The sequence below is a fragment of the Manis pentadactyla genome, chromosome 7 (genome assembly GCF_030020395.1).
Source record: "Manis pentadactyla isolate mManPen7 chromosome 7, mManPen7.hap1, whole genome shotgun sequence".
In the NCBI taxonomy this organism is placed as follows: domain Eukaryota; kingdom Metazoa; phylum Chordata; class Mammalia; order Pholidota; family Manidae; genus Manis; species Manis pentadactyla.
The window spans coordinates 82,158,668-82,186,472 of record NC_080025.1 but is presented as its reverse complement, the minus strand read 5'-3'; the positions used below and the strand labels follow the sequence as shown (position 1 = coordinate 82,186,472).

The 27,805-nt window shown below is 37.6% G+C and overlaps 1 protein-coding gene across 3 annotated transcripts in view; it reads right to left on the bottom strand.

The window, feature by feature from the left end:
- NXPH1 (neurexophilin 1) overlaps positions 1-27,805 on the bottom strand; it is a 274,107-nt gene that overhangs the window by 16,715 nt on the left and 229,587 nt on the right. Inside the window, exon 1 of one of the 3 annotated variants that reach the window (XM_057504553.1) lies at positions 2,500-2,632. The exons of the other annotated variants lie outside the window; for them this stretch is intronic. Within the exon in view, the coding sequence (XP_057360536.1) occupies positions 2,500-2,535 (36 nt within the window). The 5' untranslated portion in view covers positions 2,536-2,632. Of the gene's footprint in view, positions 1-2,499; positions 2,633-27,805 lie in introns of those variants that run through there. 3 annotated transcript variants of the gene reach the window in all.

Sequence of the window (27,805 nt, the reverse complement as noted above, 5' to 3'; positions counted from 1 at the left end):
GAAGGTTTTGTGCAATTCTGTAAATATGTGAAATAATTTTTAAAAAGGTGCTATTTTTCTAGGAAAATACAAGTGAGTGACTGCTACAGGCCATTACAACCAGTCAGGAAGGTTACATCAAAATTCTCCAAATAAATGTATTTTAAATTAAGTAAAAGTGAAAAGTGAATAAAAGCAAAAATGCCTAGATGAATGTAACTGTATTTTGGAGGTTTGGCAAACATCAGAAACTCCTAAGAAAACAATGAGTGTGGTTTCTTGGATGGCGAGAAAGTTAGTGCCATCCTCTGGATTTCCTTTCTTGGATTTCCAGAAATCTAATCTTAAAGACCGTAAGGAAAGAAAATGCTGATGAGATTCTAAAAGCAGAGGTTCTTTCAACAAGAGCCTGCCAACTTTCTGAGGGCATTCTCTTTGTACCATTCAAGTGGACATTTGTGTTGACATATAATAATTGCTTTGAAGCAGGCAGTTAGGCATGTATTAGGCTATTTCTTTGCATAAATGCCCATTTGCTTAGAAAATGCAGTTTTATAAATGTGAAGCAATAAAATCAGTTGTATGGATGTCTTTGCAAAAGCTCAAACCTGAGCTATAAAAGTGTCCATTAATAGTACAAATAAAATTTTTATTAAAAAATGCTAGTCTTAAAGGAGTTGATAGTGTAAATAAACACAATATGACTGTGACATTCTGCTCTGTGGCTATGTTGTAAAAATCCATGACTGTTGAGAGTTAGAATCACAAACCATCTGGAGTTGAAAGGTGCCTTGAAAATTATTTTATAACTTAGGAGGATGAGTTCCATAGAGTTGAAGTAAATAGCCTGAAGTTCCCAAGGTAGTTAGGGGAAGAGTTAAAACTGTACTGAAGGTCTCCTGGCATCCAGTCCACTCTTCTTGGGTTCCAAAGTTTCCTCTTATTGAGAGCTGATGCTTTATACCTCCTTCTGCTTTATCAAAGCTCTAGAAATCAGGGTGTTGACTTCAAAATAAAGATCTGGCCTAACTTTGCTAAACAGACTCTTAATTTGGGAGGAGGAAGGGATCAACCCTAAAACAAAGAGGCACCACCCTCATGTTTCACAATTATAGCTTAGGTTTCCCTGGGATGACTGTGTACACAAACCTATGCTCAGACCCTCCAAGCCTCAAACCTGAACAGTAATTGCTCTGAGAGAAGAGAGAAACAAAATGAGGAAAACACTGTCATAGCTGTTTAGTTAAGCAGAGAGAATGATAACCCAGAGGGAATGATTTTTCCATCTCTAAAATAAAAAGTGCTTTATATTTGTTTCCAAAAATCTTGCCAGTTCCTATTTTCAGAAGACTTATTTTTTAAAAAAGCAAAGTTAAAGTGCAAGTTTGTCAGATTCCTTCTTTATAAATCCATCAGCAAACACTTGTTAAGGCACTTTGATTTCTTTAATTTTCAAAAATTACATCAGGGAATTCATGTTACTTCAAATCCATCTGCATGTCTGCTCATTCTTGATAACTACATCAGTACTTCTTACTCTCATATTTTGAAGCCCAACCCCCACCCTTGCTATCCGCCTTAAGAGACAGTGATTCTCAACAGGGAGTGCTGAAGTAAAGCCACGATACCTGATGTTGTAACATGAGGATCCTGTTAGAATTGGAGGTTGTGGGGTGGGCGGTGTTGATCTGGACAGTGTTACATAGCATATTCCAAATGCACTCTTGATTTGCTTTTAGTCAAAACATTTATTTCATAATTTGACATAATGTTAAAGGCAAGTGTGAGATTGATGTGTTTTTCTGAAAGTGGAGGTTAGTTTTAAATAGTCAAAATGCATCTATAAGTGAACTCTTCTGCTAAGCAAACTCAATAGACTGCAAGGATGATCCATCTTAATTTGAGTCTGCACAAAAACAGTTTTTTGTTTATATTTCTGTGATTTTAAATTTGTAATATAGTTTCCAACTCACAGAACATTATAAGAAATTAACACATACTCTTTATCCAGATTCACCAATTAATTCCTTTTGTTCATGTTGCTTTATAGTTCTCTCTCTTATTATGCATGTACATACACACACACACACACACACACACACACACATATATATATATACACACACACACACACATAGTTTTTTTCTGAGCCATTTTCATAGTAGGTTGGAGACATCATGTCCATTTACCCTTTAGGAATTCTAATCACAAGAAAAATAAAATTTGTAACTATGCATGGTGATGGATGTTAACTAGACTTACTGTGGTGGTCTCTTCACAATAAATACAAATATTGAATCATTGTTGTACAGCTCAAACAAATATAATATTATATGTCAATTATATCTCAATTTTTAAAAAGGGAAGTCTGGAATAGCTCCTAAGAAAAATTACATTATCTTACAGAACCATAATATAGCTATCAAACTCAGGATATTTAACCTTGATACATTCTTATAATTTAATCTAATGTCAATATTAAGTGTCATCTATTGTCTCAATAATATTCTTCATACTTACTAATTTTTTCTGGTCCAGGATCCCATCCACTGTCATACATTTTACTTAGTTGTCATGACCCTTCAGCAGCTTCCTTTCTGTTTCTCACATTTTACATTTTTGTGAAACACAAAGATTATAGGTTAGTTGATTTGTAAAATGTCCCTCAATTTGGGTCATCCTGATGTGCACTGAAAGTCATTTCATAATAAAGTTCTCCACCCTTTGATTGACAAAGATGAGAATGTGGAGAGTGTTCCTTGATATAAGTGTGTGGGAAGCAATGCACTGAGCAGTTGCAGGGAGGGTAATATTACCATGCTATGCTAAATCATAAATGTGCAAGTCATTTAGACTATTTAATGTAATTTTACAGGTAATCAATTTGTATTATATATAATTGTTTTACTATTTTTGACAATAAACTCATTAGATTTTGCCATTTTGTGGCCTCTTTCGTTTCACATTTGTTTAAATGAAGCTAATGTTTTTTAAAAATATCTACTGGATTCACTAACCTTATCAGTCTGAGAATGACATTCGTTGGTTTTAATCAGAAGATTTTAAAGTAATGTTTAAATAGTATTTATAATTTCCATCATATATTTACATGTCTATGAGTGAGTGACTTGATCACCAACAACATTCCTGAGATGTGGAGACCAGTAACCCAATGACACACTGGGGAAATGCAGGGCCAACCAGCAGAGAGACTTCCTCAGCATCACACATCCAGGAAGCAACATTCAGGGTCTAAACCCAAACCCCAGAGTTTTTCTGCTGTTACCAGAGAAAGGTGATTATATTCTCCAGCTATTTACCAAGAGAATGCATGGTAAGTCAGTTCCTGGAGCGCACAGGAGCCAACCGAACTTGACCAAGCACAGGCATCCTCAGCCTCAGCCGTGGATGAAGAACTTCAAATGCAAGTGTAGCCTGAATTATTGCCCCCCAAAAAGAGCCAGCTAACAGATCGCACTGGTAATTATATACCAGCTTCTCAGGTCCATGGACACTCAACTGTATATCCAGTAGGTGCTGCATGGCAAATGGCAATTTCAAAGTCATAATCTCTTAAACTTCAATTTGCTCATTTAAGTTAGATATATTAATACTCCTGCAACAGCATTCATTAAATTTGAGAATTAGAAACAATGGACTGGAATGCTTCTTCCGTGGTAGAAATTAATATACTTGCTTTACTTTGTTTTATTTTCACTCATTAAGATGGCTCTGTAGGGTCCATGTCGTTAACTTTGTATGGAAGTGTTTAATTTCTGGAATTTAAATTCATGTTGAAAAAATTCATATATTTTAGGTATCTTGGCATAGTGGTGAGAGCATGGACTCTGGAACCAGGCCACAGGCTCATGCCCCCGCTCTTCAGGCAGATACCCTCGTCCATGGGAATTGCCTAAATGGTGACATTCCGAGTTATTTGGCAACCAAGAACTGCTACCTATTTGAAGTGGTAATACTCCAGATATAATATAGTTTTCACTCATAGTCCTAGTTTTAGAATATGAAATTACAACTTTCTAAAAAAACCTGATTCAAACCATAGATTTCTGTATTTGTTTTTCCTTCTTTCTTCTTTCTCACTTGCCTTTTTTTTTCTTTTAATAATACGAGAGAAATAACACTCAATGCCCCAATCAGAGTTGTACTATCTAAGCCATGACATTCTTGATCTATTCTTTACAGAACATCCCATTACAGTTCCAGAGAAACCCTTACTTTCTATTATGTCAATGACACCTTCGCTGGCCTAGAGCCATCATCAGCTTTCAGAGCACTGAACCATGAAGCAATATCTCTGTAACTGGGCCAAACAGGCCATGACCTGACAGGCTATAAAGCAGTCATTATCTCCTATTAAATCTCAAATCTGTGCTTTGCATATTTTAAAACAACTATCCAGTTGCACTATAGAGGTATATCTGCCAAATGAGTAATTAGATTTTTAGGAGACTATAAAGAGGACCAAAATGCTTTTTAGTGTGCCAAAAACAAAGTCAATTCAGATTTTATTTTCTCTCCTCCTCTATTTTCATCTTCACTCTCTGGAAGTCAGACCAAAAATATTTCAATAGCAGATAAATAGACTTCTGTTGCACAATTGACTGCATAAAACTAAGTCTGGGTTGATGTGAAGTGGTGCTAGAGCAATCAGCATTGTGCGCTGTGGGCTTCTTTGTTGCACAGTTGGGCGGAACACCTGATGGTCAGCACCTAATATTTGCTTTGTTTGGTTGATGTGATTACAAATAGAGTTCTACAAAAAGTAAAATGACTGAATGAGCCACTTAAATGTCAAAGGTCAGAGGAGCTTTGCTTTTATGACTTACACTTTAGGTGTTTTTCCCCCTACTCCCTGGAGATGTCTAAGTAAACTCATTTTGTACAGCTTTAATGGCAGAGATGCAAATGACTTTAAAAATTTGGAATAGGATTGAAATATAACTATATAAAATACCCTATTAACTCTTGCCCCCTGTTTTACATTTTGAAGAAGGTTTTTAACTAAACTCTTGATGCTCAGTACCTATGATGTCATTAAATATTTTTCACTTCAGTGGATTGTGACTGGAAAATTTGTAACTACTCTTTTCAGCAGGGGATTACACTTTCAGGGAATAAATTAAATTGGGTTAAAATGTCTAACAGAGCTTTCAGATGAGTGCTTTATTCAAGTAGCACACAGACATGTTAACTTTGAAATGAAACTCAAGTTAGGTAAATAACTTTTGTCAAGAACCTATTGCTCAGGTGCTGCACTGCTCTAAGCCTCCTTTATTAATATTGGTTTGCGATCTTCAGTACAGGTGCAGAAAGGAATTTTAAATGCAATTAAAGCTGAGCTAGAAGGCCACACAACTACATTTTAATCAAAAGCTGAGTTCAAGCCTGCTTTACATATAATACATGCAAAGAAAGATTCCTTTTTCACATTAAGTATGACTGCATAAATTCTCTAGCTTGAGAGAAGGCAGATACATTTCAAGAACAGTAAAAAAGAACAGTGCCACATCATAAGGAAGGATACAAGCACCTAAAGGAATACTGTGTCAGGAATACGTCAATATATTATTAAATATTAATAGTTATGACTTTTTAAAGTCTGAACCATCTAGCCAAGATGAATGTGTATAGATGTGTGTGTGTATATTACATGCATGTGTAAGCACACACACATATCAATATGGGTTTTTTTGTATATACACACACATAAACATGTATATATACATAATACAGGTTTTAATTTTATGGCTTAATATTTATTAGGAAATATAAAATCTATTACTCTCCAAGCCATTGAAAACTAGACATAAATGTTGTAGAAAGCAAGATAATTTTCACTATTTGATCATATTCATAAGTGGTTGCATAAGATAGCGCAAGAAGGCAAGAAATCAGTATACCTGGAGGCATCCTTGATTCAAGTGAAAGGATGTATTATCCCAAAGTCATGCTTTTATGGCCCTTAAGCAGCCAAGGAGGAAAGAAAAACAGAGGCAGAAGATTTAGGAATAGGACAATTTGAGCAAGAGAAGAAATGGCTGCAATGCCAATCACGTTCATACTAAATGGTTTACAACTATCCATCATGAGAATAGGTGCAGGGGTCACGGGCAGTGTCCTGGAGCCTTCGTGTTGGGTGAGTCAACTCTTTAGGTGTAGGGCCTTTAGGAGGTGAGGAAATTATCCTGGGGAAGGGGCCAAGGGCCAGAGGCCAGAGTGGCCAGAGTGGCCAGCGGCCAGCATAGCAGTGGGTGGCGGAGGCAGAGATACTCCAATGGCTCAGGGCAGTGGCTCTTTACCAACTGCTAGATAAGTATTTAAATACTTAATACTGGTACATCCTAGCTGAATATCCACCCTGATTTTTTCATCCATTACCATTCACCAATCATCAGCCTAGAAACATAACTGTATCTCAGTAATTCCCATTTGCCTCCAAAAGCCAAATAATTCAGAATGGCTAAAGAGCACAATGTGGAGAAAGTGAAGGCTCCACCTATGGGCAGGATTCTCACCTGGCCCTGGTCCCTGGTCAGCTAGCTCACTACACAGGTGTGGGCAATACGTGGTTGCTGACTCTATATAAAGAGCTCCCCCTGGTGCTCTGGGCCGCACGGATGCAGGAGAGCAGAGGCTGGAGTTGGGGAAGAGCTGAAGACAGAGACAGAGATTGAGACGGCTGCGGGGGCGGAGAGGCCCGGAGGCAGAGACCCGCTTGCTGCATGCACACTTGCCCTGAAGCGGACGGGAGTCTTGTGCTTGACCTGCCACCATGGGAATAAAATTGCTATAACCTCTTTCACCCCAAGAACATTCCATTGTCATTTTTTTTCAGTCTCATTGAATCCATAGTGAACTTGTCTGGGGCTGAAGCCCATTGGGAAGACATACAGAAGTGTACTTTCCTTACTGTTTATCCTTGTGTACTGCATAGGTAGACTTCTTCCAAATTATTGCTAACTGATACAATAAGCTGGATTAAAATCTACTATAATTATAAATTTAATTATAAATTTTCTTAGTAAACATTTTAGTTAAACTGACCTTTTCATGAGATTATAAAACAATGTTGATGCTTTTTTTCCTTTGATCCATTAATCCAATTCCAGAGTCCAGGGTTTGGAAAAATTATATTAGCTCAGTTCCCTTCCCTAAAACTTTTCATACAAAGAACTGTAGATCATTGTATGTGCCCAGCACTATATTTTCTAATCAGGATTTCAAATCCTAGTAATGCTCCTAATTTAGGGACACATTTCCCTTCATCATATACTTCAATCGACTAGCCCTGTTTACTGCCCCACACCTGTAGCCTATTATGCTCGATTGCAAGTCTGCCATTTTCCTGATCTGGATTGTTCTCCTGAAGACCTTACTGTCTTTATCACAGCCCCAGTGGCTTTCAAACCATGACTTTATATACCTTCCCCAAATCACTTATATCAAATTAAAAAGCAATAACCGTGGCACTTGAGCATTTTCATAACTGATTATTGCAGCCTGCAAGGAGACCTGACTCAAAATTTAAAGAGCTACGAGTTCAAATCCTAGCTCTGCTCTGTATGATCGTGGGCAAGATGGCCAACCTCTCCGAGTTTCAGATTCCTCATTTGCAAAACCTGGAATACTAATCATATAATCCATGTGGTGGGCATGAAAAGTAAATGAGATAATGTTTGCAAAGTATCTATTACAAAGTACTTATTCATTTCAGAGCTATTACTATTTTAGGGGTCTTTCAAGTTTTAGTTTAGTTTTTAATTTGTGCTTTCCCTCTTTCCCTCATTCTACTGCAGTCTTACCAAGGGCTGACTAGTAGTCAAATTCCTCATATCTTTCCAAGGCACAGAGAGAAGAATTCTTCATTCAGTGGGCACTCTACCAATATTGACTGACTTTTCAAAGGGGTCTGAACATTTGTCGGAGCAGTTGATTTACTTTTCTATCTTAGCAAATTGTCATGAAAATGTAGCAATATAAAATCTGGTGAGATTAGGATGGATGCTGATGCAAATATTTATTATCTAGATGAGATATTTAATGTATGCTTAATGCAGGAAAACAGCCTTGTAAAAATGTTGGATATTTTACTGAGAGAGAGAAAAAGAGAACTGATCCTGAAATGAAGCATACTGAATTCAGTTACAGATTTAGGAACATATACTTAATTGTGTTCACTGTCAGTCTAAAACATAAAGATACTCAAATCCAATACCTACCAGACATTACCAGTGCTGTGGCCACATTAGCACACATCAGTAAATCAAAGCTCACCTCTCTTTTCTCTTTTGGCAAATGACAACCCTGAGATTTCAGAAAAATGAACAAAATAAAACAAATAACCAAAATGATCACATAGACTTTCTTGTAAAACCAGAAAGTGAATTTCAGATAAAATAAACATAATTGTCTCACAACTGGATGCCATTCAAACCAGTATCCCCAGTCACAGCACCTTCCTGCTTTAATCCACTTTCCATATTGTAACTGCCAAAATGCTGCCAACATGCCACTTGTCTGCTCAGCAAAGTCCATAGTTTCCTAACTTCCAAAGGATATTACTTAGCCTGGCATTCAAGTTCCTTAAGGATCAGGCTCCTCTCTACCTACCTAACCCTGTTCCTTATTATCATTAAAATATACCATAAAATAAAAAAGTCCTTCCTTGTTCATTCTCAGCTCTTTCTTGCATTCAAGTCTTTATTCATTTTGCAATAAGTCCCCCACCTTGTGCATGCCCCCACACATACACACACACACACACACACACGCACACACACACGTCGCTCTCACACCCATACACCTCTTTTCCTACACCCCTACAAAACATGCACACTACTCAGGCCCAATGGCAGTCTTGCTTCCTATCATGAATCATGCCAAACCATGCTGATATCCTTTCTTTCTTGTAAGCATACACAGGCCTTACTGACACCGGTTACTCTTACACTTAACCTGACACTGCTTATAATGACAACTGTATTTGGTGGCTATGTCCTATGTTCCCAACCAGATTATGAGATTCTAAAGGGAAAAGTTGCCGCCTTTCTTTTCAACTTCAATGCCTGCCTCAGTGCTAGACTCATAAGAAGGATACAGTAAATTGTCTGATGAAAAATCACATTTTGCCCTATAAGTAAATATATTTAACCCACTGTTGCACTAGCCACACAATAATATTTGACTCATTTCAAAGTGAAAACAGAAAAGGCAACAAAAACCAAATGCAAAAACATCTGGAAGCCTACAGGCATCAATAAGTAGGTATGTCAGTAAAGTTTTTGCTTTCATCTCTAGGAGTACTGAGTATCTAGGTCACTCGTATACACTCATTATTTGGGAATGATTCATTCTTCAGTTTTCCTTTTACTAGAAGCACTCCTGGGATATGACTTGAAAGTTATTTTGCTTTCTCTAAATCTAAAACTGCTGCTGAATATGGACATGTAGCAGAAGGATACAGGAAGCAAAATATATTTTCCATGGACTACAATATCCTTGTGTTATCAAAAAAACATGTTTGACATGCTTCACTCAATAACCATGTAGGCAAACATGAACAGATTTATGTGTTTGGCAGTTGCTCACACTTGGCCTTCAATGCCATTTGATTAACAGGTTTTCCCTTGAGCCTGTTTTACTGAAAAAGAACTCAAGGTTTAATTCTTCAATCCTAGCGAAATGTGCCTTTTTTAAAATGTAAAATGCGAATTGCAGAAGAATAGGAGTAAACTTAACACACTAATAAACCACCCTCCTACCTAACAAGAAGACTTGATTAAAAGATGAAAATCCACCTCAAGATTCCCAGATAGGCAAGGAGGCCCATTTGCCCCAGCTGCCTAAAGACATTATAACAGCAGGTACTTTGAGCTTTTAATGAAAATCAGGTTGAACAGTATGGTATCAGGAAGCTGCCCAACCTGTCTGTCTGCCAGAATAAACTGCTCAACTTACAGTGCCCCTCCTCTTCTAATCAACAGCTACAACACCCCCACGAAGTCTCAGAATTGTTCTTAAAACCATTGCTGATCCTTAAGACGAAGGCTTTAAAAATATCAATACAGCCTCTGCCTAATTATTCAATTCTGTTCATAGGGCAAAGGAGATTCTTTTCTGACCCTGCAGTGATTAATTTATGCCCTGAAGCATAAGATTTGATGACCTCTCTCTTAGCATGTATTACGTGTGAGCCTTATCACTGGTCATAAAATTATTCAGCCGCTGTAGTTGGTTCAATGGCCTCCTGAGGCAGTAAGCTCAACTATTAGGCTGCACGCTGGTAAAGATATATACCCTGACGTTAGCTCAGAATTTACTTGCTATTTGTTTTATCAGTACATATTTGAGGTAAATGATTTCTAAATTTCTGGAATTAATGCACTGAGTAAATAAAAAAAAAGGAGTAATAAAATAATTTGTCTATAAAAGACTTATAGACTGATATTCAGTAGTATGCTCATGAAATGGGATGTTTTAATTGACGTGAATGCTCTATCTAGTCAGAAATCTGTTGGGTTTTTTGCTGTTGTTTAAAATCTTTATAAAACATATTAGTCCATGTTTCTGGCTCAGTAAGTACAGTATAGTGTGCTGAATATAATTAATACTCCTCTGATAACTGTAACCCCCAGAGCGCCTCAAGATCTTCATACTGAACATTAATTATGATGCACAGAAGGGTAGGTGGCGAAGAGGGGAGTGTCTAGGTTTCCAAAGCTCAAGTCATATAAAAGAATACTTAGACTGCTTATGCTGGTTTTATTTCTTTTTATTTCACCTTATTCCACAAAAGATTTGAGGCATGTAATATGCCAATAACAATTGTTTCAATTGAAACTATCATGGCAAAAGGAAATGTGGGTGACATACAAATGCACAAGCAGAAAGGCTTGCCATGCAGTACTCAACAGATGCAACAGGCTATGAAGTGTGGCCAAGGCAGAGAGGAGAAGGGATCGACCTCTAGATTCGTAGTGTTCAAAATATTAAAAAACAACTATAACAAAAAACCCTCGCTTTGCAGAATAATATAAAAATCATTTTATTATTGTTTTATGATAACTAAATTTTTGGATGAAGTAATTTTATGAGGGATCTGATAGAAAGGTACTATGTGACATTGTCCAGTGCTTCTCACACTTGGCTGTGCATGTGGATCACCTGGGGAATCTGATTTAAAGAGCAGATTCTGACTCAGTATGTGTACAGTTGGGGACTGTAATTCTGAATTTCTAATAAGCTCTTGGGTAATGCCAGTGCTGCTGAGTCATGGACAACATGTTGAGTAGCAGAATATAGAGAATATCAAGGATATTCTTGCTAGCAATCCATCAATAATGAACTTAATTTCCTATAGCATTCCTCATGGTATGCTGAGGGCAACCACTAAGTGCAATTCTGTAAAAATGACTTTACGAGGCAGAGTATAAAAACATGCATTCCAGGCATGCATATCTCTTAAGGTCTTCTTTGGCCCAAAGGCAAAATTTAGACCTAGATAAGGAAAGCGTGAACCACGGATCTTCCTCCATGTCAACTGAATGAGTGAACAAATAGGCAATAAGTTCCTCATAACCATGGCCACTCTGTCCCTAATTTTTCTGATGAAGAAAAGAATTAACTCTTTATAGACTATGAGTTGGTTCTTTGTCCCTGTAGTGATTCAAAATGTGGGAGAATTCTTTGTAATAGCATGATATAAATATTTTCAGTTTCAAATTAATCCAATGTAAAATCTACATATATATATATATATGCATATTAAATTATATAAAGATTTATGTTTTCTAGCCAAGCAAATTTTAAGCATTGATCATCTTCAAAAGAAAAAAAAAGCTTTTATCTGCAATACATAAGCAATTATTCTAAATTATATAAAAATAAAGAATAAGAAAGGAAAATGTTAAAAGTTAATTGTTTCTATAATACAATTTCTTTCCTTTATTAAGTGAATCGTGAACTAGTAGAATTACGAAGTTAAAAGAAGCCTCCCTTTAAAAAAGAAGGAATTGAGACACAGGAAGGTTGACTGACTCTTTCAAGGTCACACAGTAACAAATCTCAGAGTTAGGCCTTTGACTCTAAGACTAATGCTCCTCTCTCATATGTCACACTGCTTTACTATCATTCAAGTTGACCTACAGACCCCAACACCACTGTGATTCAACATGGTGGTAGAAAAAGAAAAAAATGTAAAGGGGAGAGTATTCTATTCACTCACTGACTATGTATTGACAACCATTGATGTGACAGTCATTGACTTGGGAACAGAGGTGCAGATGTGATAATGGATAGCATCGTCAGCTCCTCATGGGACACACAGTTTAGTAGCAGTAAATGTGCCCTTATAATACAGCCTGAAGAGTACTGTGCTACAGATGCACAAAAAGTGTTGTCAGGAATTAATGGAGGTGATATTTGAGATGGGTTTTGAATTTGGATATTTTTTGGTAGGTGTAATAAAGGAGCTGGGTCTGTGACAAGAGTGTAGAAATCTTTATAAAACATATTAGTCCATGTTACTTAGCATTAAGTGCTAAATAATGCTAAGTAAGTTCCTTTTAACTATAGGAAATATGGGATGGGGAGAAAGTGAAGAGCTTGAGAGACAGAGGCAGAAATTTAAAATATATACAGGTGTTTAGCTTAAGTAGTAACAGCCAAGCTAAAGTGACTAGAGTGAACAAGTCATTAAAACATGTTAATACTACATTTTTAGATAATGAAAAGAGGTCTGTGTAATGTAATCAACCTGCCAAATGGATCTGGTGCCACGCTGAGGATACAGTGTTGGCCTCTGCCGTTTGTCCAGTCAGTCATTCAGGACTGGCAGGAATCAGACTGGTCTTGGTTACGGGATGTCCATGTCATTAAGATGCTTATTCCTGTGGCCATGGCCACTCTGTCCCTGGGCCCACTGAGCAAGAAAGAGAGTGCTGAGGAGAGATGTAAACTGACAATAGAGCAGGGTCATCTTGTCCTTAAGATGATCTGGTAGATGCCCTTTGCTGAGCATTCACATGGAACACAAGCACCTTCACACTGACTACTAGAAGAAGATCATAAACTTACTTTAATTAAGTCGATCACTCTCCAGCTGACAACTACTCCTAAGAATGCATTAAGGGAGAAGTAATACAGTAAAAGTATGTGTAGTAAACGTCTGAGAAACCTGCTTATGCCTTTAGGATCTGCTTAAGCCTGATCTCAGACATCTTTTTCCATTAATGATGAATCCCTGCTGCATATGCCTAGTTGAATACCCAGTTCATAATGACAGTTGAATTTGCATGGTTAGTTGATGGCCCAGGGTCAGGCATTTCAACTCTGCCAAGGCCTGATAGCCTTCCACGAATAGTTTTTTCAAAAAGACATCTGCAAGCAGACATAGCTTTGTTCTAAAGCCCAGAGATTGTAACTATAATTCTCCTATAGAGTTCTTTCAGAAGTTCCACAAGCATTTCTATTTTCAGACACATCACATACTATTGGATTCAGATGGGTCATTAGGCTCAAACAGAAGAGCGGTTTACTGTGCTGTGTTACTACCTGCAGAGCCTTTCCTTGCTATGCTTTGAGTTCCTTAATAAATGTGGTAAAGCATCACACTCAAATGTGGCATATGCTGCCTCCAAGCCCAAATTAGCCAACCAAGCTTTGTGCCACTGTAGTCCTTGAGGACTAAGTTAAGGCAGAGCTAAGGAGTGTTGACATGACGCCAAAGGCAAGACTGTGAAGATGCACGGTTGATCCTGTTAGGTAAAAGCACACTGATGCTGGTGGTCCTCCCAAACTGTTATCGAGACAAAACATTTTCCAATCAATATCTGTGCTCTAAGTCGAAGGGGCTGTGTTGATATGCTTCAGAAAAGAAACCACATCTGGAGTCACAGCTGCAACTGGAATCACTGCCTGATTACATTTAAGATGATCTGCAGCAATTCTTGACACACCCATCATCTTCTTCAAAGTCCAACCAAGTGAATTAAATGAGGACATAATGGAAATCACCACGGCTGCATATTTTAAGGTTTTGATAGTGGCACTAAGCTAGTTTTCCTAGGGCTGCAGTACTACTTAAAGTTCACCATCCTAGAAGGACAGAAAATTCCATAAGCTTATGCATGTCTTTCCTGCCAGAATAGTCCTCACTTCATGAGTCGGGGGCCGAGGTGTGGAAAGCACCAGGGTGATAATCACAGGGTGGCTCCATGAACCCATGCAGGAGGTAAGCTTTGCCTAAAATTCCATTTGTTACTTCAGGACTGAGATGCCTCAGGCAGGTTGGCACTTGCATAAACCTGTGAGTACATCCTAAAATCTTGTGTTCTAAGTGACTCATTTGCTTCACCCTAGTCCCAGCCCTTTGACACCAGACCCCTACTTCCACTTCAATTAGTGCCCTGCAGTGTCATTTGATGTCCCCACAAATTAACATAAATTTAGGGACAATGTTTAGTAACCCCTAATCTGGGTATTTCCCTCCCCCAAGTACATATTTTCCCTGGTTAGTGGTTGAAGTTCTTTGGGGGAAAGCTCGGAGGAAGATGAAGCATATACTTGTGGCACTGTTTGGGGGTTCATTTTTTGGAGGACTTGGCCTCCAAGTCTGTGAACTGACAGTCTGGCAACTTGCCAAGACTATCCATTGCAGTAACTCAAGTCAGGTTTCTGGCCACCAGATCTGAAGTTTTGTCTTCCTACAATTAAAATGATATTTTAGTAAGGTGCCCATATCTTTTATTTCTGTGAATATGGTGATTTATTATCTACAAACAAAAAAACTTATCCATGCAGGTAAAAGAATACTGGATGCTAATTTGCCTCTGCTGCCTACTAAGTAAGGCTGTCCGCTTAACTCTATAGGTCATGCTAAAATGGACCTCGCCCCTGCAGAATTCCCATGTCCCAAGTGAATTCAGGGAGCTCATCTCAGTGTCAGCATCTCCCATGATTATATCTCTCTGGCCTACAGAAGACAGTATTCTTAGCAATGTTCTACTCATTAATATATGTCTGATGCCTAAATTAACAAAATGGCATTTGGGCTTTCTTCTGGGAATACAGTTTGCACATTTGGTGGTGGTGGTCATGTGGGAAAGAATGATTGTGAAAGTCTTAGAAGATAATCTACTGCAAAGTACTTACTTCCATGTGCCTTTTGATTCCTTCCTCATTACTATGCCACAGTAGTTCTGCAATTTCAACCTCATTGAATGTAGGCAGCCATTAATTCAAAGTTTCAGTCAACTAACCAAGTAAATGTTTAGAACCACTTCCAACTGCACAAACTAAAACACTAAGTCACAAATTTCTACCAAGTTGACTGTATCTATAAGTTCAGCCTTATCCAGTTATGTTTCCCATCTAGTCTAAAATTCTTAGAACTATTCAGTATAGTCTTGGTAATTATAATTATTCTGGAATATAAGTTTTTGTATCCTCGGTCAGATTTCATACTTGTTCCCCTGGAGTTTTCTGAGATTTGATTCTAGTTATAGGTCTAGAGGCAACAGGAGACGTTTCAGATGGAATGGACACCTTACGTGACATGGCTCAGGTTAACTGATTATAGGAACACTGAGCAAGGGAATCCCAGGGTAATTTTGTGTCTGTTTGCAGTGAGGTTAACTCTAAAAGAAAATGAAATAAGGAAATCTTTTAGGGCTGTATGAATGCTTTCTGGTTCTCTAATGGTGATTTGTAACAAAGGTTTAAAATCATGAGTTGTTTTTTTCTTTCTTAAAGCTTCCCAGTGTAGTCATTGAAAAAAATCCCACCCCACAGTCTTTGTGGTCATTATAATTACCATACAAGTGAAGTTCAGCATCCATTTGATGCCCCCAATACTTTGCTTCAGTAGATACTTGATTTTGACCAACCACAGATAATAATTTAATTAATTGTGAGCCACTGCATACCATAAACAAGGAGGTCTGCACTACTTTCCAGACAAATATATAACCATTTGTCAGAATATCATCTTTGAGAGTGTATTTCCTGGGACCGCTCCTGATACTAAGTATCCTGTCATGCAGCATTTTGTCAAGAAAACCAAAACCAAATCAAGTATTTCAAGAGAGCAGATAGCATGGGGAATTAGTTTCACAGGTATTGAGGGACTTAAAAAGCACAAAGGGAACACTAAAGTAACATGGACATAATGATTAGAAAAAGCAGCTACCGCCTCTAAGGCTAGAGAAATCGAGGGGAGGGGCTGTGGTTATCGGAACCCAGAAGCCAATAGCAGGTGCTGGGACTTGGAGCTCTAAACAGAGGCACTGCCCTGCTGGTACAGGTGGTTTGGAGGAAGTATGATGGGTGGGCTGGCTCTGGGAAAGCCAAGTGAAGTCTCTAATCAATTTCTAGTGCTAAGTATGTGCTCATAGGAACTGCAAGCAGAATTTTACTATCCTAAGAGCCCATCTCCCTCAGGTATTCCTATTGGCAGAACCTAACAGGAAGCCAACTGGCAAAGAACAGGACTCTGTGAAATCCTAGCCCCAGTACCACAAATCAAAGAATGGAAGGGTAGCTTTAGAGCCAAGAGTCAATAGCTTTATATCCAGTATGTTTTATCTAAGAAAACAAAATCACAAAAAAATTAGGTCAGGAACTAGGTTTTAGTCTCAACCACATCTAATGTGCTGTAAGAATTTTAGCAGGTAATTTCACCTTCCTGAGCATCAGTTTCACTTGAAAAAATCACTATTACAATACCACCCATGCTTTCCTCAGAAGAGGCATAATGTAGGTGAAGGCGCTTTGAATAAGTATAGAGTACTATATAATCATATGCTTGTCTCACTATTATTATCCATTCTAAATGGAGCCAGGAAAATAATAGATGGATGAAAGTCTTAGATGATCTCAAAATCTTCTTTTAGATGGTTTTATATTCTTTCTCATCTAACCCAGTCTTTACAGGGCACCTACCAAATAGCTCAGTAAGCCCCATGTCTAGCCTTCTAAGGAGCTGGTAATAGGCAGTAATGTGACTCCAAGGACAACACCAGAGGAGAATGATAGGCTCGCAGGAGCTTAGCTAATTCCCCAAATGAATGGCCAGTTTGAATAACTTACAGAAACACAAACTATTTATCCATAACCTGCTCCTCTTGAAAGCTGAATTTGAAAATTTAACTATTGCCTTCAGAAATGAAAAAATGAATAATGGGCCAACATAAAACAAATTTAAAAATTCAGAATAGAAAGGTCTTTTTAAAAAGAATCTTGAGGTCATGAATAATTATTTGGAAGGGAAATTGTTAATAGATGAATTGCTGCATTTGGATGCAATCACTTTGCAAGTTAGAAAATTACAAAATTAAATAATGAAGACTATAGCACTCAGAGACACCTATCAGAGACTTTTGGAAAATCACTCAAAAAGATTGTTTCATTCCAGGCCAGATAGAATTAACATAACTTGATTGTTATTATTTTAGAATTTTAGCTCTGCTAAATTAAACTGAAGACTCTCTCTAAAAGTATACAAGCAATTAGTCAGCCACCACATATCTACTGCTTTGTGACACATGCTAGGCTCTGAGAATATAAAAATGAGGGAGAGCTCTGTTATCTGCACAGATGATTACAATACCAGCAAGTGCTGAGATACAGTAGGAGAGCAATTAACTTTACCTCAAGCTCTAGCAAAGAATTCTCAACGTGACATTTAAGCTGAATCTCGAAAACTTACAGCAACTTTGCTATTTAGAAAGGGCAGTAAAGAAAAAGGCAGCTGCATTGCAAAGGCAGAGTCAGGAAAGGCAGCAACATGTAAGGGGGACAATAAGAAGTACTGTGCTGGGAGGCTTTGGATGCAAGGGTGGTGGAGGAGGGGACAACCAGTCAACAGCGATGAAACTGGAGAAGTCAGGGCCAACAAATGAAAGGATTTGTTATAATGCTAAGGAGTTTGGACTTGATTCTGTAGGAAGCAGGGTCCCAATGACATCTTTAAGAGTGAAATGAAATGATCTAACTTACTAATGTTCACATGATAGCTTCAATGCTAGTACAGGATTTGAATTTTCTGGAGAGAAACTGGGGTTAAGGAGAACAATTGCAGGTGGGAAACAGATGGTAAGGACCTATGTGCTAAAGTTTCAGAAGTGAGAAGAAAGAAGAGGAGTTTGGTCTGGAGATATTCCATATATACAGCAATAGGACATGCATAGGAATAAGAAGAAAGGTTGGAAGATAGCTCAGAGATTTTGATACCAGGAGATTAAGAGTTGAGAGAGTGGTAAAATCTTCCATGCAAGTAGAGCAGAAGTCAGCAGCCTTTTACTGTAAAGGGCCAGATAGCTTAGGCTATGTTTAGCCTTTGCAAGCCAGACAGTCTTCACCAAAACCACTCCATTCTGCTATTGTGGCAAACAAAAGCAGCCACAGGCAACCTTTAAGCATGTATGTGTGGCTGTGTTCCAATAACGCATTTTTATGGACACTGAAATTTGAATTTCATCTACTTGCACATGTCATGGAATATTATCTTTGCATTTTCTTTTAAAGATGTAAAAACTATCCTCATGTTTCTGAAAGGCCATTCAGAAACAGGGAGTGGTCTACGTTTGGCCCATGGACCATACGTCAGCAGCCCCTGCGATACAGAAACCATGGGAAGGAACAGCATTCAGGTGAAGTTTACAGGGCTGTGGGACCTCCAGGTGAGCTTGTCCAGAAGGCAGGTGTTCAGGTCTGGACCCCATGAAGGCAGCTGTCTCAAATGCTCTGAAACACTGTTCTTCATGCTCATAAAGAACCAAAACTATGTGAGAAGGCAAATACAACAGAGCAATGAAAGACTGTATCATACCCTTATGCTGCTTTTAAAGTACTTTTTAATTGCAGGTAAAGCAACATTTGAGGATTTTATATCATCAAACCCAGACACTTATCTCTATAATAGGCTGTTAGACACCAAGGCCAAGGAGCTAAAGCCTTTATGACAGAACTTATAAAAGTAATGAAAGATGATAGAGTGCAGGAACTGTCTAAGAAGCAAATGATGTTTCATCCTTTGGGGGTGAAAGACAGAAATGAAGCTGGATTTAATTTTAGAAAGGGAATTTCATTTGTTACCTGTCAAATGCCGATGCAAAAATAAATAGAAGCCAAAGAAACCTCCTCCATAGGCAATATGTAACACTATATTACATCATTATGCTTGTTAAGTAACATTTAACTCATTCACAAACATCCTACATAGGAATAGTTTACAATTCAGTTTGGTAAAGAGAGGATGACAGCGTGTCCTTTGCCTCAGTGGAGAGCTTGCAAACATGCGCAGCCCTGCTTTTCACAGGCATTGGAATGAACAGGAAATTTATCTTGAGGTTTCCCCACTTACGTGGTCGAGGCTCAGTATCTCTGGTCCACACTGGATTTTTAACAGATGAAATATCTCCTAAACCAAGTAATTTGATTCTGTGGAGATAGTACTACAGGCAGTGTGATTAATTTCTTTTATGTCTTCAACACAGTAAGTAAGTGGATCACCCCTTTCTATCCATGAGACAAAGCCAGACACAAATCATCATGAAGAGCAAGGTGCAACGTGAAGATTAAGAAACATCCTATGATGTGGTGGATCCAAGCTATTTATTGCCTCACAATAAAAGTGAAACATTAAAAATCAACCTTTTGGTACCATCTCAATTTTCGGTGCAAAATGGGCCAAACAAAAGAAGACAGATCAGTATTTTAACTTATTTTTTTCCCACTGTCAGAACTCCATCAAAAAAGTCCTTTGCTACAGTAACAAAATATTGTTGATATATTCTGTAGCAACTGTTTTTCTAAAACGCTGCAAATTCTTACAACATTAAAATTAAAATGCTTTGGCGATAGTCCCTAGAACTATGGCTCACAAAAATGTCATGTCTGTTTAAAATTACTTTTTTACATGAGAATTACTGCCAAGTTAATTCCTTCTCAGTTATTCTTCCACAGAATAATAATGTTGTTGGTACTTCATAAGATAAAACATTGACACTAAAAAAGAACATTTCCTAGGTGAATTTCAACAAAGGGAAAGTCAGAGATAAAAACTGAACAGCTTTTCTAGTAAACAAGTATAGTTTTTAAATCTTAAAGTAAAAAAATCTATGTATTTTATATTTATAATAATCATGAAGCACCTACCCAAACAATTTGATGTAAGCTTGTGATAAAAGGAAGATAATGAAAAACAAATAATAACATATTTTCAAGTTTAAATTAGAAAGCATGATAAAACCTAGCCTTTTCTACAAGATACCCCAACAACCAGAAATGAAAAAAGCCCAGATCATAACTTATTCTTTGTATAATAGACCAAACCATTATTAAATCTCTTCTTACTCTCTAAGTTTATTTTAATCACTAAATTGGCTGAATTAACAACTTAATTTTATTACCAGTAAAGACACTGCTTTAAAATACTTTTTTAAAGAATTAGCAGGAACTTAACTACAATTAACAAACTTCTGAAAATAAATCTTTATGTTGATGGGTATGATGCAATAAATATGGGCTTCGGACACAGTCTGATGTGGGTTCAAAACTGGTATCCATGGCTAATTAGCTATCTGTTCTTGGGAAAATTACATTAATCTAAGAGACTATCAGGTCTAATTCTATCTAGCTTAACATCAGTTATCACCAGAAACCTCAGCTTCCCAGGTTATCCATCATTATCTAGTCTGTAGTTCTCAATTTATCAAATTCATGGCTCCCTTTATTAACAATAGTTGGTCACTCTGAAATAAAATTCAATATTGTAACCTACACATTTTTTTAAAATTCAGTATGGTGTCCTATAAGATGTCTTTCAATATGTAAATGTTTGAAACCACTCTATGTGACATGTTGGTGTCAGAAGCTTGCACTTATACAAAGAATCATCAATTAGATGACAATTATAAATGCAGATGGATATAGATGTGAGGTACTGACCACTGAAATACTTTGGGTGGCAATGCCATCAATGACTTGATTTTCCAAACTGGTAAATATCTACTGCCATAGCTCTGAACAACACAAGTAATCTTCCCTCCAATATACAAAATAGTTACATTCCTAGAAAATTTAGGGTAGACTAAAACTATGCACCAATGACTTGTGCTTATATATGATATATAATTAAAAACAGATTTTTTGCCTCTAAAACTCTCCATTTGGGTGTCCAAAGATCATGGGGAATATGGGTGAAGGAAATGTGTGATAGTGCAGAACTCCCCACGCATTCAAGATGTCCCGTAAGCCCGGCTTCCATGGCCTTCTAATGGGTTGGTTCCTTTTCCCTCCTTTTCGACTCTTGCCCCTGCACCATCCTCTGCCATCAATTCTTCACAGAACAGCCAGAGTGATCCTTTAAAAACACCTGTCAGACTGTATTAGTTGGGCTAACCCCACAAATGATTTCCTGTCACACTTAGAATATAGTCCAAACTCTTTTTGCATGACCTTCAGACGCTGGATGGTCCTGCCTGTAGCCAACCTCTGTGACCTCATTTCTACCAGGGTCTTTGTTGCTTCATGCTGCTGACACACTGCTTCTTTTGCTGGTCCAAAAAGTCATCAAACTTATTCCAGACTTAAGGTTTTGCATTTGCAGTTCTCTCTGTCTGGGATACAGTCATCTAACCCTTACCATGGCTCCTGAATCCTACTTCACCTGGATGTTGAATTTCCCTGAACATGGAGATTTGGTTCACTCTCTCCTTGAATCATCCTCCTCCACTTCTTACCGAAAGGCCGCATCCAGTTTCTCAGGCTAAAATCTCTGACAATTCTCTTCTCCTTACCCCAACGTTTCTGTCCACCCATCATGGAGTAAATCTTACTGTCTTTTCCTCTGAAACATATTCCAACTTTATCATAGTCGCTGCTACTATGTCTGTCTGAGCCACTATCATCTCTCACCTGTACCATTTCACAGGGGCCTTCTGTCATGCTGCCTCCATTCTTACCCTCTGTAATTATTTCTCTACACAGCACTCAGAGTGATCTCCCACACAGATTAGTCAGATCATTCACCCCCCTCATTTCAAGCCCTCACACTTAGAATAGAACCCAAACTCTCAGCACTATAGTCTACAGGGGCTTTGACAGTCTCATCCCCTTGCCTCATCATTTACCCTTTTTCGACTCACTCTATGCAACTGGCCTTCTTTCTGATAAAGAATAAGCCTCTTATTCCCACCCAGGAACTTTTACTCAATTACAGAACTATATGCCCAGAAATTACCACAACACATATTTGTATGGTTGGCTTCTTCCTATTATTCAGGTGTCAATTTAAAATGTCACATCTGCAGAGAGGTCTTTCCTGACCTACAGGTTTGAAGAAATCCCTGCTTACTTTCTCTCCCAATATCTGTTTTTACTTTTATCATAGCTTTGACTGGTAGGTGACGTTTTTTTGTTGTTGGTTTATTTATTTATTAATGCTCCTGCCCTAAATGTAAGCTCTATGTAAGCAAGAATCTTGGTGAAATTAGCCCTAAGTCTGTACCCAATGCCTGAATATTCATAACTCAGAGTGGATGCTAAAAAAAATAACTGTTGAATGAATAAATGCATGAGCAGCTTAGTAGTTTAACAGGATCTTCCTGGAGAAAATTCCTTAATTCATGATTTTCAAACCAAAGTATGTGCATTACCAGAAAACATGAGTTAGTTTGCCAAATAGTTCAAACCACTGGAAAAATGTGGCATATCTTCCTGTAATGTCAGTTTTATATACAAGTATTTAAGGTAATATATTTTTATCAAAATAGGTAAGAATATATATCAAATGAGAATACACTACTCACATGAGTTTTTAATATATAACAAATTTCTGTGACCCTTCATGATTTCAGCAGTTGCTACAGAGTAAGCTTCCAAATCCATCAATGCACGGTGTTATTTAGATAACACCTCAGTTAAAAACTGCTCCTCAGTTCTAAGGAGTACACTAATGTAAAGAACAAAACAATTAAGAAGCAAACAAATTACTTCATAACAATAATTGGAGTATAACATTGGGAATAATACCTATTTTAAGTCTTTATTAAAAATATCAACAGAGAGATAAGCAAAGTTTCCTATTTGTTGGGTGATTTCCAATGTTCAGGATCTTAACATTTGTGAGGACTTTTTCCTTTAGAAAAAAAGCTTTGAGTATTGCTAGTCCCTGTCAGTGGCAGCAAATGTTAACCAGGGCACCAAACACTTAGTGTGTTAGAGGTCATACTAGAAGATCAGGACGAAGAGATAGACAGAATACCTTAAGAAGGAAAGCCAAAGTGGTCTCATATCTACCTAATCCCAAGGAAACTCAGAGGTAAGAGTCAGAAATAGCAATGCAGTTAAGTCTGATGATAACAATTTGGTAAGTAAGGGATAAAAAGTTGTTCAACAAGCATTTAAGGTCAGCAGTAAACTGCAACTTTCACCAAAGCAATGATAACATCTAGGGAGAAAACACCGTAATAATAATCCTGGTAAACAAACTGCATTCTACAACACAGTGAGTAATAGCAAATACCGGCATTGAAAACTTTATCTGTCAATATCTAACCACGTGACTTTGACTAAATTACTAACCTCAGTTTCATCATCTGTGATACGGAGATAATAATACCTAACTCTTAAGAAGATTGGGAGGATTGCGTAAGACCGACTACATCACAGACCTAGAACCCATCAAGCCCTTGAATTGCAGCCATTATTGTTACAAGATAATGCACCTACCAGTACAAAAATTTAAATATCCTATTCTCATTCCTAGATTTAATATAAAAGGAGGTGGTTTAATATAAGCAATGAATATTTCATGTTTTTTCTAAAATAAATATTTTAATAAAAGTTGATACCCTTGCTCTGCCAGACATCCAAAATTATCTCCAGTACTTTAAAATGTCTAAACCATCTAATACTTGGTTTTTAAAGTAATAATGTGTTCTGAGATTTTCTTTGCTAGGTGGACTGAATAATGAACATAAACCTAAATCTTGTCCTAAGGTATTCATTTTTAATTTAGTTTAGCATTTATTTTATACTATATTCTCATTTTCTTCAACTTTTTTCATGTGTGTATGTCTAAGAAGTTAACATGCTACCTAAAGAAAGGCTATTTTGTGTGACTACTTTATAAGGATTTCTAGTTACATTGTGGTGGGGAGTAGATTGATACAGGGAGGGTAGTGAGATGAATTTTAAAAGCATCTGAATCCCTCTGCTCCTTACCAGCTAGAATGTACAGTAACTAATTGAATTGCGAATTAAATATCACCCTATAAAGAAAATAGGTGTTATTATAACCTGTTAAAGCAGAAATGACATATTCAGGATTCAAAATTTCACAGTTTCTGCAATCTGACATAGTGCTAGGTACTAGGTCTAGGTCCAGCATACATTTTTTTTTATTCTTTTTTTTCTATTATTAATGTACAATTACATGAGCAATATTATGGTTACTAGACTCCCCCTATTATCAAGTCCCCACCACATACCCCATTATAGTCACTGTCTATCAGCGTAATAAGATGCTATTGAATCACTATTTGTCTTCTCTGTGTTATACATTTTTAAAAGAGCTTATTCCTCTACCATATGGACAAATTGAGAAATGAAGTCACCATGCCAGAGGAATGTCATCCCATGGTTCCCCAAGCACCATCTGCTACATTTCCCACTGGGACATCGAAGGCTCATTTTTCCCAAGGAAAGCTGCGGGAAATTCACAGAGCATGGATGGCAAAGGATGCTTCAACCTTCCCCCACATGCAGGTAATGGCACCCAAGTCAGAGTCAACCCTGCACCTACGCTGGGCAGAGAGTGCAGCTGTAAATGTTTTTCAACATCATGGGCAGGTTCTTGATATGCAGTTGAGGACATGACCCACAGGCATGCATCTGGTCTGCCCCAAAATGTTCCAGGAGTGACAGGTCATCGTGAGTGTCCCCATCAATCTGGGCTTGCTGGTGGACTCATTGTGTATTTGGTAAACATGACACTTGTAAATCTTTTTTTTTTTTGCATTTACGAATGTAATCTTGACTTGAACCTTCCTTCAAAGAGCTAAATTTTCCAAAGATATATACTTCCAATTACACAATGAATGATTTCATGAGTAACAACAACCATAAATGGTATGATCATATAATTTGTTATCCAAACTGGGCTACTTTTGAGAATGGACGGGGAAACTATCAATATTATGCCAAGCTGAGAGGAAGAACTCATGTAGTTATCTTAGGGGGAAAATAATTTAAAGCAGGCATATACTCATTTATGCAAACCTGAAAATTAAGACTTGAACCCTGGAGTGTGGGTGGGGAAAGATCTCCTGTAATAGAGGATAAGTGATAGTAAGATCTAAGAGATGATGGAAGGAAAGTAGCAGAAAGAAAATATCATTTATTAATCACTTGCTTTGGGCCAAGCTTTTAAATAATAAAAACTTCAAAAATGATAAAATGAATAGTACTGATAACATGTAGGACAACAACCTGTAACACAGATATTAGTCCTGTTTCACAGATAAAGAAACCAAAGTCTAAAAGGTTAAGTCTCTTGCCAAAGTCGCTGAGATAAAAAGATGGAACTTGGATTCAAACATTGTGCGAGCTCATTAAATTTTTCCCAAGGTCACTATGATTTGGGCATCACATCTCTATTTTATATGATGAACCTGAGACTCAGAGACTATGTCATGTTATTCAAGGACTCACATATAACTAGGAATATGTGTCCAAACTCAGGCTTACCAGACTCTAAAGTCCATGTTCTTTCTGTCAAAATATTGACTAGGCTTTGTTCCAATTTTTTTTTTATTGAAGTATCGTTGATACACAATCTTACATTGGTTTCAAATATACAGCACAGAGGTTCAACAGTGACCCATATTATTAAATCCTCACCCCCTCTAATGTGGTTACTATCCATCAATGCAGAAAAATGTTACAGAATCACTGACCATATTCACCATGTGGTACTACTGTCCCTGTCACTCATATTGTGATTGTGATCATTGTGTCGCTTTATCCTACCTTCTTCCCAAACCCAGCTCTGTTTAAAGTTTCTGAGATTTGGGGATTTCATTTGGTTGGTTGGTTTGGGTTTGCATTTGTTTTTGTTTGTTTGTTTGTTTGTTGTTTTTAGGGGAGTGGGGAATAGAATTCTTTCCCTCTTCTTGCTCTAACTCTGCTTAAGTTCCATTTCCACTTTCAACTTTTCCCTCCTTGCCTTCTCACCAGCCCTTTTCTATTTGTTTTTCTCTTTTCCTTAGAGCTCCTTCTAAATATTTAACCAAGATGTTGGACTGGCCTTGTTGGAAATATTAGCTTTCTAGTAAGGCGCTTCAGTGATTCATCCCTCACATTGCCCACAGGCTGTATTTTGTCTAAAGGTGGTTTATTCAAATCCCCACCTTTCCTATCAGATTCCCTCAGCATGGTGTCATCTCATCCTGCAAATCAGCTCATCCACAGCATCCCTCTGTCCTTCTTTGTTCAAAGCATACTTGTCCTTCTTTCACTTGGCTCAAGAAGTTATCCTCACCCTTTTCTAAAAGCATGAAAATCTGTAAACTATATTATATGCACAAATGATGCAGGTAATTAGGCTAACACAAAGCACTCCATCAGTATAAGCACATGGAGAGACAATTTTCCCTTAAGTAGTGCTGTTATAGACAAGAAGCCAAGAAAACTAATCAAGGAAGAGATAGTATAGCAATCTCTTGAGTTTTTTACCCAGAAAGTCTCATTCTGTTAATAAGAAACAAATAATCCTCTGATGCCAGTCATTGGCTACTATATTCAGGTGACCATATTCTGAAGTCTAATATCCACAAAATAAGACATTTTCCCCTTTCTTCCCACTTCTCTCCAGCCCTGTCACCAGTATCCTAGGGTAAGCCACCATCATCTCTCACTGGTAAATAGATTTTTAATGGTCTCTAGGCTTCCACTTTTGCTTCCTTAGCTTAATTCTCCACCCAGCAGCCAGAGTATTTTTAATATGCTCATCAGGTCATGTCACTCTTATGCCATCCCCTCCAGTGATATCCCAGACCACTTAATATAAAATGTCAACTCCTTATACTGGCTTATAAAACCAACAGGACCTTGCAGGCCCTTCCTGCCCTTTTATCATATTCTCCTCCTTGTCCACTCCAGCCTCCCTGACCTTCTTCCAGTGCCTGGAATATGCCAGGCAGGTTCTGGCCCCAGAACCTCTCTATTCCTGCTGATTGGACCTGCATTTGAAAGTCACCTCCTCCAAATGACCTTCCTTAACATGAAAAGCAACCACTCTGTTGCTCCCTGACATAGTAATCTCCACACAGCACTTAATAATCTTTGATGGTTTATTTACTTGTTTTGTAGTTGTTTATTGCCTCTCTTCTCTACTGAAAATGTAAACTCTTGTCAGATGGAAGAACATGACTACCATTCTTATCTTTGTATCCCCTATGTCTAGAAGAACATACTAGGACTCAGAAAGCATTTGGTGAAAAAGTAAATAAATTAGACAACAATTTATTCATGAATTTTTGCTTTGCCTTTATATGATAATTGTAGTAGATAAAACTCTTCGATTTTCATTTTTCCATTTAAAAACTTATATTTGGTAGCAAAAACCTTTCCTTATAATTATATATGACCTTAAAAAGAATGGTTTGCCAATATTAAATTGTATAAATTCCTTGATTCTCTTTTGTGGGGGTGACCTCACAAAGTTCCAGAAAGAACTCACCAAAACTGCAAACCCTACATAAACAAATTAGAAAAAAAACAGTGAAGCCTGTAATCTGTACTT